At 45.2% G+C, this 10,000-nt stretch overlaps 1 protein-coding gene across 1 annotated transcript in view; it reads right to left on the reverse strand.

The window, feature by feature from the left end:
• Positions 1-10,000, reverse strand: part of zranb3 (zinc finger, RAN-binding domain containing 3) — a 72,777-nt gene that overhangs the window by 32,680 nt on the left and 30,097 nt on the right. Inside the window, 1 exon segment of the mRNA XM_042702929.1 lies at positions 1,875-1,994. Within this exon segment, the coding sequence (XP_042558863.1) occupies positions 1,875-1,994 (120 nt within the window).

Here is a 10,000-nt window from a genome sequence, read left to right on the forward strand (position 1 = left end):
TTAGGAAAAAACGTCATGCCGTCTGTGATGAAGCTGAAGCTTGGGCGTCATTGGACCTTCCAACAGGACAATGATCCCAAGCATACCTCAAAGTCCACCAAGGCTTGGTTTCAGAAGAAGAAATGGAAGATTCTAGAGTGGCCGTCACAGTTGCCTGACTTGAACCCCATCGAAAAATCTCTGGTGGGATTTGAAGAAGGCGGTTGCAAAACGCACACCCAAGAATATTACTGAACTGGAGTCAATTGCCCATGAGGAATGGCCTGAGATTCCTCAGGAACGCTGTCAGAAGATGGTGTCTGGCTATGCATCACGTTTGCATCAGGTCATAACAGCAAAAGGGTGCTCTACTAAGTACTGAAAATGCTTGTCATGAAGGGGTTGAATCATTTTGAGACTGTAGTAGTCTTTAAAAGTAGCATTTTGTGTTGAATTTGGATAAAAACCCTTGTAATATTAGTTTCATTGAACTACTTAAACAGTTCTTGTGTAACTTGTTTATTGCAAACAGCTGCTTGTATATTTTGACAATAAACCTAATGTGCAATGGGGGTTGAATCATTTTGATTGCAACTGTATGTGTGTGTGTGTGTGTGTGTGTGTGTCTGCAGTTTTTCTGGGTGAGTGGACTTACCTGTAATATAGTGTGTGTGTGTGAATGTATGTGCACTAGCCCTTTCAATCGTTTAAAAAAATGTACGAATGAATTGCACAATTTGCTGTGATTAATCGCAGTTAATCATTTAGACTGAAGCTTGTAATAATGGAATGTAAAATCACGGAATTAATGTAGACTCAACACAAAGGGAAGTATATTTAGATTAAAATACTATTGTTTAATAGCATTTTTTGAACTACAGATTTCTAATAAAACTATCAACGCCATCGAAAATTGACCGTCAGCTTGTAAGGCATATTTATTATATGTTTTAAACGAACGGTGTGAAGAAAATTTTATTTTTGGAAATGGCGATTGAGATTGAGATGAAGATGCGGAGAAGCAGAGACGAAGAGAGGCGGACTAGTGGGGGAGGGAGCGAGCAACTAGGTCAGCCGGTCCGTAGTTAGAACGTCGTGTGCGTGTTGGGTTAGTTGAACGCCGTGTGCGTGTTGGGTTAGTTGAACGTCGTGTGTGTGTTGGGTTGGTTGAACGTCGTGTGTGTGTTGGGTTAGTTGAACGTCGTGTGTGTGTTGGCTTAGTTGAACGTCGTGTGTGTGTTGGGTTAGTTGAACGTCGTGTGCGTGTTGAGTTGGGTTAGTTGAACGTCGTGTGCGTGTTGGGTTGGTTGAACGTCGTGTGTGTGTTGGGTTAGTTGAACGTCGCGTGCGTGTTGGCTTAGTTGAACGTCGTGTGTGTGTTGGGTTAGTTGAACGTCGTGTGCGTGTTGGGTTGGTTGAACGTCGTGTGTGTGTTGGGTTAGTTGAACGTCGTGTGTGTGTTGGGTTAGTTGAACGTCGTGTGTGTGTTGGGTTAGTTGAACGTCGTGTGCGTGTTGGGTTAGAACGTCGTGTGCGTGTTGGGTTAGAACGTCGTGTGTGTGTTGGGTTAGTTGTAAGTTGGAGTGCTCAGTGAACTTGCAAGCGTGTGTACCCTGGACGCCCCCAGATATTTGAACCATTACTTATGCACCAACAGAAATAACAACAAATACCCAGGCAGCTGCGCTAATTATGTTAATTATTTTATGTATGTATCGCAAAAATTAACACGTTCATTTTGACAGCACTAGTGTGCAAACACCTGTTGTGTGACTAAGTACATTAAGGGTGTGTGTATGATTAAGTGTGAACACGTCTGTGTGCGCGCACGTGTGGCCGTGAGTGTGTGTGTGTGTGTGAGAGAGTGTGAGTCTGAGTGTGTGTGTGTGTGTTACCTTAGCCTCAATGGCTGCCTCGGTACAAGCCTGCAGCATGACAAGGTGATGTGCGAACACCAGGAACTTGAGCTTTTCGTTCTCCAGCATCATCTTGATGTAGTCCTTCACTGCACCAGCCTGCAGCACACACACACACACACACACACACACACACACACACACACAAGGGAGAGAGAGAAAGAGATTGACATTCTGTACGCAAACCCTGTGTTTGCTCTTTTTGCTTTGGCAATGCAAATTAAATTGTCATTCCAGTAAAACTCAACAATAACTCAAAAAAAGAAAGACAGACAGAAAGACAGAGAGAAAGAAAGAGAGAGAGAGAGAGAGAGAGAGAGACAGAGAGAAAGAAAGAGGGAGAGACAGAGAGAAAGAAAGAGAGAGAGACAGAGAGAAAGAGAGAGAGAGAGACAGAGAGAAAGAAAGAGAGAGAGACAGAGAGAAAGAGAGAGAGAGAGAAAGAGTAAATAGAGCCTCTCCTCCTAAACTGGAGCATCTCCTGGTTAGCGGCGCGGCGGCTACAGGATACAGTCCTGACCCACATGGCCATCCTCTGCTGCACACACACACACACACACACACACCCACACACACACACACACACACACTCCCAGTACAGGATACAGTCCTCACCCACATGGCCATCCTCTGCTGCCCAAGGTCACGCTGCACTGGGCACACACACACACACACACACACACACACACACACACTCCCAGTACGGGATACAGTCCTGACCCACATGGCCATCCTCTTCTGCCCAAGGTCACGCTGCACACGGCAGGCCTCTAAATCACACTCCCAGCACAGGAGAAAGGGCTGCTCTCACACACACAAACAAGCCGTCCTATGACCCAATAGTGCCCAGGCCTGAGCTGCAAACCTCTAGAGGTTACTGTGTGTGTGTGTGTGTGTGTGTGTGTGTGTTTTGTGGGAGGAGAGAGCTCAACCACTTGCAGGCATCCCCTTTTTGCAGTCAGATCCATGTCACACTTGAGAGAGGTGCTGCCACCTGTTCGACCCAGCACAGACCCTGACAGCACACGTGCTCACACACACACACACACACACACACACACACAGACACACACACTTCCGTTGTCACCTGAGGCCCTGGGCTGGTTGCTGCCCTTACCACCGCTGGCAGATGCAGCCTCACACACAACTATAATTACCCTCCAAAGACAAGAGATAGAATCTCTCACTCACACTCACACACACACACACACACCCCCTCCAACGCCTCCCCCAGCACCGATCTCTGCCTTCCCTCCCTTCTTTTCAAAGCCTCTGCGACTCCTCATTACCGCCTCCTCTTTTTTTAGCCTTTTGCAGATTTTTTTCTTAATTGGTGGCCAAAACTCTCTCCTCTGAAGAAGCGTTAGCAGCATTTGAGGCTCTCTTCCTGTGTGTGTGTGTGTGTGTGTGTGTGTGTGTGTGCACGCCTGGGCTTCACTCTCCGGGGTAATTGGGAGCAGATGCTGGATGGGGTAAAAATACCCCCCATACGCTCCCCCCCATCCCGACACATGCGCTCCACGCTTACGGTTGCTCGCCAGACCCTGTTCACAAACTTCAAAAGTGACACCAATTCTGCCACGGCCACAGATCTGTTCTCACTCTCTCGCTCGCTCGCTCACAAACACACACACACACACACCCCATCGCTCTCTCTGCTACCATCTTTCTGTTTCTCAGAAGACTGTGGTGAGAAAAAAAAGAAAAGTGTGGACACACACACACACACACACACACACACACACACACACACACACACACACACACACACACACACACACACACACACACACACACACACACACACCCACACACAAACAAATACACGCACACACACACTGCTCTCACAGTGGAGGATCGGTACAATCAAAATAAAAAAAAAGAGCAGGGCACCCCTTCCTCCCCGTCCCTGTCCCCCCTCCTCCCTGTCCCCCCCTCCCTATCCGTCCCCCTGCCACCCCCCTCCCTGTCCCCCCCTCCCTGTCCGTCCCCCTGTCCTCGTTCTGAAGGATCTCTAAGGCCACTTCAACACCGTCAGCAGCAGCCTTGTCCTTCATCTGCTCTGGCAGCTCAGAACACAGAGTGTTCAGTGAGTGTTCAGAACACAGTGTTCAGTGAGTGTTCAGTGAGTGTTCAGAACACAGAGTGTTCAGTGAGTGCTCAGAACACAGAGTGTTCAGTGAGTGTTCAGAACACAGAGTGTTCAGTGAGTGTTCAGTGAGTGTTCAGAACACAGAGTGTTCAGTGAGTGTTCAGAACAAAGAGTGTTCAGTGAGTGCTCAGAACACAGAGTGTTCAGTGAGTGCTCAGAACACAGAGTGTTCAGTGAGTGTTCAGAACAAAGAGTGTTCAGTGAGTGCTCAGAACACAGAGTGTTCAGTGAGTGTTCAGAACAGAAAGTGTTCAGTGAGCGCTTCTGATAAACAGCAGCAGGGGTATAAAACAATGATAGCACTCTGTGATGTGTTCAGGGTCCCTGCTAGAGTAGAGATGGTTCTGACAGCTGGGACCCGGTGTGCCTGTAATGTTCTTTATTCCTGTGCGACTCAAGTGCATTCAGCTCATGAGGTAAACCAGTCTGATCTGTTACCCGTCTCCCCACCAGCTCTCACTGCCACAGGGGCTGCTATTAGCTCGAGAAAAAAGCTAGCTCTACTTAACGTCAGATCTCTAGCCAACACATCATTCTTAGGCAATGACATTATAATATCCTACAGTTTAGATGTTCTGTTTCTTACTGAGATGCGGGTAGCAGACGGTAGCAGTGCTAGTGTTCGGAACAGACAGAGACAGCGCCACTAAAGTTCAGTTTTATGACTATGTGCCGAACCAGCAAGAAGGGAGGAGGAGGGGGGGCTGCTTTATTTAAAGATGCACCCCAGTGCAGAGATTACACTTGGCCATTTTATTTCTTTTTAATGCCTCTGTTTCATATTAAAGGGGCCTCCCACATCTTTATTCTTAACCATTTACACAGACAAGATACTCATAGACAATACATACAGTGGGGAAAATAAGTATTTGAACCCCTGCCGATTTTGCCAGTTTGGCCACTTGCAAAGAAATGTGTGATCTATAATTGTAATAGTAGGTGTATTTTAACAGTGAGAAACAGAATATCAAAAAAAAAAAAAAATCCAGAAAACTGCATTTTTATAACATTTATCGGCAGGGGTTCAAATACTTATTTTCCCCACTGTAGAAAAGATACTCATAGACATTAGACATTAGACCAGGGGTTTTCAACCAGGGGTCCGTGGCCCCCTGGTGGTCCGCGACGGCATTGCAGGGGGTCCGCAACCTGAGCCTATGTTGATCAGTTCACCATTGACTTTTTTAATTTTTATAAATATACCTGGGCCCGTCGACATATTTATGTCTGAATAGCCAAGTCGCATTGCCCAAAATACTGATGTAGACCCATATTCAGCGAAGAAATTACACTGACAAGTATTATAGGCAGAATATGTGTGCGGGGGGAGGGGGCGTGGCGGCGGCGGTTACAAACATGAAAAAGAAGGGTACGGGACTGTACATTTTTTGGGAATCACTGGCACATCAGTGGGCCGCGGATTACTTTCTGGTCAGAATGGTGGTCCCTGGGACAAAACCAGTTGAAAACCCCTGCATTAGACATTACATAGACAAGATACTCAGACAATAGACATTACATAGACAAGATACTCAGACAATAGACATTACATAGACAAGATACTCAAAGACAATAGACATTACATAGACAAGATACTCTGACATTAGACATTACATAGACATTACATAGACAAGATACTCTGCAAAATGTAGTGATGACTTTGCTGAACTACTGTCTGTTATCTCCATTGATTACGAATTTGTTTTGTTTTATCATAAAGGGATTTCAACATCCACATAGAAAACAACATGGACAATAATAAAGAACCTTTTGCACTACTTGACACTTTTGGTCTCTCACAGTACGTGAAAAGAGTCCACACACACACACACACACACACACACACACACACACACACACACTCGAGGTCACACTCTGGATTTGGTTATTGCTAAAGGTGTCAACATTCCTTCTGTTATGGCTTAGGACTTGGCCCCTTGTTGATCCTTTCTGTGTTTTCTTTGACTTCCTGATCACTCTGGAGGTTCAAATAATAATGTTTCTGTTCATAAAGGAGACTCTTGTTGCTATGGCTTCCATGACAGCTGATGTACTCCTGGATACAGAGCACGGCCACCGACCATGAGTGCAGAGGCAGCTGATGTACTCCTGGGTAATCTGAACTTGAACATTTCAAATGCCATGAATGTTGTCATGGCGCCGGTGAGTTAAGAGGAAAAGCACCGCGGAGAAATACCACGATGATAAAAAGCCCTGAAAAGAGCACGAAGGAAAGCTCAACGGAAGTGGAGAAAAACTCAACTTCAAATCCACTCTGACCTCCGTTAACAAAGCCATTGTGGTTCTCAGCTACAGCTGAAACGGATACATTGCTCCAAGAGTGGGTGTCCTGTGTAGGCCCACCTTTGACAATGAGAAACATTGTGCCAATAGGTAATGGCTCACTGCCACTGGGCACTTTCCCCGCAGACACTAATAACAGCTGCCATTACGCCACTCTTAAAAAAGTGAACTCTGGATGACTTTGTTTCACAACTACAGACCGGTCTCGAATCTTCCTTTTGTAGCAAAGATCATTGGGAAAGTTCTTTTCAATCAACTTCAAAATCAAAATCAGGCCTCTGACCTCACCACGGTACTGAAACGGTTCTCGTGGAAGTGTGACATGATACACAGCTGAATACTGATTCACATTATGGGCTTTACTAGACCTCAGTGCTGCATTTAACACTGTAGATCAGGGGGTACTCAATTAGAAACCCAAAAGGTCCGGTCACCAAATTTCCATTCAGTCCAGGGTCCGGAACAGTGACGGTCAAAATCCCAAAACATATCTCCAACAAAAACGTTCAAACTATGCACAAAAGGTGATGTGGTCTGGCCTTATTTGTGTGAAAGGTGACACTGTTTTTGTGGTTTAAACCAGGGCATAAAAGGTGTGAAGGCCAGACTGAGGCACTGATGTAAGTGTTCATTCGTGAGTGTGCTCCTGTATTTGTTTTTCACCATATTCATGGTTGAAAAGACAGACTCACAACAGTATGTTGAGGTATGCACGCTCTTGTTGTGTGGCTGGTCTAACTATTACACTGCATGTTGCTTGGTATGATTGAGGTAAGGGGCAGAAAAATAAACCATCTGCAGAGTTCTGCGGGTATTTTTGTTCAAAGTGTGCATGCTTTGTTTTATAGTGACGTTTCACGTCACCACTTTTGACAAGGGCAACCGTCTCGTTGCAGATTAAACACATCGGTTTTGTGCTCCCCACAGACAGCACAAATGCATACTTGTCAGTCCACTCTGTCTCAAATTTGCGATTTTTGGAATCAACTTTTCGTTTTTTGTCGGGTTTAAAGCACGCCATGATTTTCGTTTGCTGAGAAAAAGATACCGTTTACAAATCTATCTGCCCGCGTTGTTGCCATTGACACATACAACCTGCGTGACTCACAGAGCTCGCGGCCAACATTGAGTGAGTGAGTTGTCATAGTGATGTTGCTCCTGGATGGACACGGAAGTTAGAAACCACATCGAGTAGGAAAAAAATATATAGCGCGAAATCACGCACCAATGAAAACTTGCTTGGATCATGATTAAATTAGAATGTTGATTTTGGCTTCGGTCCAAATTTGATTGCGTCTGGGTCCGGATCCGGACCGCGGTCCGCCTATTGAGTACCCCTGCAGTAGATCAAAGAACACTGCAGATTGGAAAATCAGGTAAGACTTTCCGGAGCAGTCCTTAATTGGTTCAGCACTTTCCGGACCAGTCCTTAATTGGCTCAGACCTTAATTGGAGCAGTCCTTAATTAGTCCAGACCTTAATTGGAGCAGTCCTTAATTTGTTCAATCCTTAATTGGGGCAGTCCTTAATTGGTTCAGCACTTATGTAGAAGGCCGGATCTGCTTTGTCACTACTGGCAATCATACATCTGGTAGGGGGACTATAACATGCAGAATCCCTAAGAGATCAGTTCTCAGAGCCCTTCTGTTCAATCTATATATTCTGCCTCTTGGGCCAAACACAAACACAAAACATCAACATTGATTACAGTAGTCATGGAGATGATACACAGATGTATCTGGCTCGCTCACCAGACCCACTGTGTCAATGTTTACAGCAAATAAATAGGCTTTGGATGAGCCAAAATGTTCTTTAATTAAATAAGGACAAAACAGAGATGATTGTGTTTGGCAACAAAGAGAAAAGAACATTAACAGACTCAGATCTCACCTTGCCCAGCCGTCAGTCAGTAGTCGGTCAGTAACGATGCTCTATTATCAGTCTGTAGTTAATTAGTAACGATGCTCCGTTATCAGTCAGTAGTTAATTAGTAACGATGCTCCGTTATCAGTCAGTAGTCGGTCAGTAACGATGCTCCATTATCAGTCAGTAGTTAGTTAGTAACGATGCTCCGTTATCAGTCAGTAGTTAGTTAGTAACGATGCTCCGTTATCAGTCAGTAGTTAGTTAGTAACGATGCTCCGCTATCAGTCAGTAGATGGTAAATAACGATGCTCCGTTATCAGTCAGTAGTTAGTTAGTAACGATGCTCCATTATCAGTCAGTAGTTAGTTAGTAACGATGCTCCGTTATCAGTCAGAAGATAGTTAGTAACGATGCTCTATTATCAGTCAGTAGTTAGTTAGTAACGATGCTCCGTTATCAGTCAGTAGTTAGTTAGTAACGATGCTCTATTATCAGTCAGTAGTTAGTTAGTAATGATGCTCTGTTATCAGTCAGTAGTTAGTTAGTAACGATGCTCCATTATCAGTCAGTAGATAGTTAGTAACGATGCTCCATTATCAGTCAGTAGATAGTTAGTAACGATGCTCCATTATCAGTCAGTAGTTAGTTAGTAACGATGCTCCGTTATCAGTCAGTAGTTAGTTAGTAACGATGCTCCATTATCAGTCAGTAGTTAGTTAGTAACGATGCTCCATTATCAGTCAGTAGTCGGTTAGTAACGAAGCTCCGTTATCAGTCAGTAGTCGGTCAGTAACGATGCTCCATTATCAATCAGTAGTTAGTTAGTAACAATGGCATGCTATTAGTCAGTAGTTATTCAGTAATAATGCTATGCTATCAGTCAGTAGGTATTCAGTACTAATGCTATGCTATCAGTCAGTAGGTATTCAGTACTAATGCTATGCTATCAGTCAGTAGTTAGTCAGTAATAATGCTATGCTATCAGTCAGTAGTCTGTCTAATTGGGTGTGAGGGTGCCCTCTTACAGTAGAGAGTGAGCAGGTGACTATTCAGCCGTCCCCTCAAACCCTCCAAATAAATAATGAAATGAAATAGAAAATAAAGAAATGAAATCGACTGAAGACCAGTGAGACTCTAAGCGGTTATCCAAGCGATGGCCACTTTATCCACCTCTCCCAATACTGACTGATGCAGACACGTTTGGCAGGAGGGGAGATTTTATGAAACTTGTTTGTTTCATTGTTTTGTTTTTTAGGAGTGATTAACGGAGGGATCGCTGGGAGAGGCAGCACGCAGCCGCTGAGCGATGTGTGTGTGTGCTCGTTAGAAGAGAGAGTGTGTTGCCGTGGCGGATGGAGGGTGGAGACGGAGAGAGTGAGACAGAGAGAGAGACGGAGAGAGAGACGGGGCGATGGGGAGCTTTGTTGCCCCCTCACTCAGTCGCATCCAGCAGCCTTCCTTCATCCAACACTCCCTCTCTGAGAAGGACATGAAAGTGAGCACAGGTGCCTGAAGTTACCATGGAAACCTCCTCAGAGACACACACACACACACACACACACACACACACACACACAGACACATGTGCACACACACACACACGCGCGCACACACACACGCAGACACACAGGCACATGCGCACGCACACACACACACACACACCAAAATGGAGGAGGAGAAGAGAAGTGTAAAGTTGCACAAGGGCCGAGTGTGGGAAAAGTTAGTTATGAAAACAGAAAAGGTCACAGTCACACCTGCTCGCCTACAGGCGCCCCCCTGGGGA

Source organism: Clupea harengus, chromosome 21 (genome assembly GCF_900700415.2).
Source record: "Clupea harengus chromosome 21, Ch_v2.0.2, whole genome shotgun sequence".
NCBI lineage: Eukaryota > Metazoa > Chordata > Actinopteri > Clupeiformes > Clupeidae > Clupea > Clupea harengus.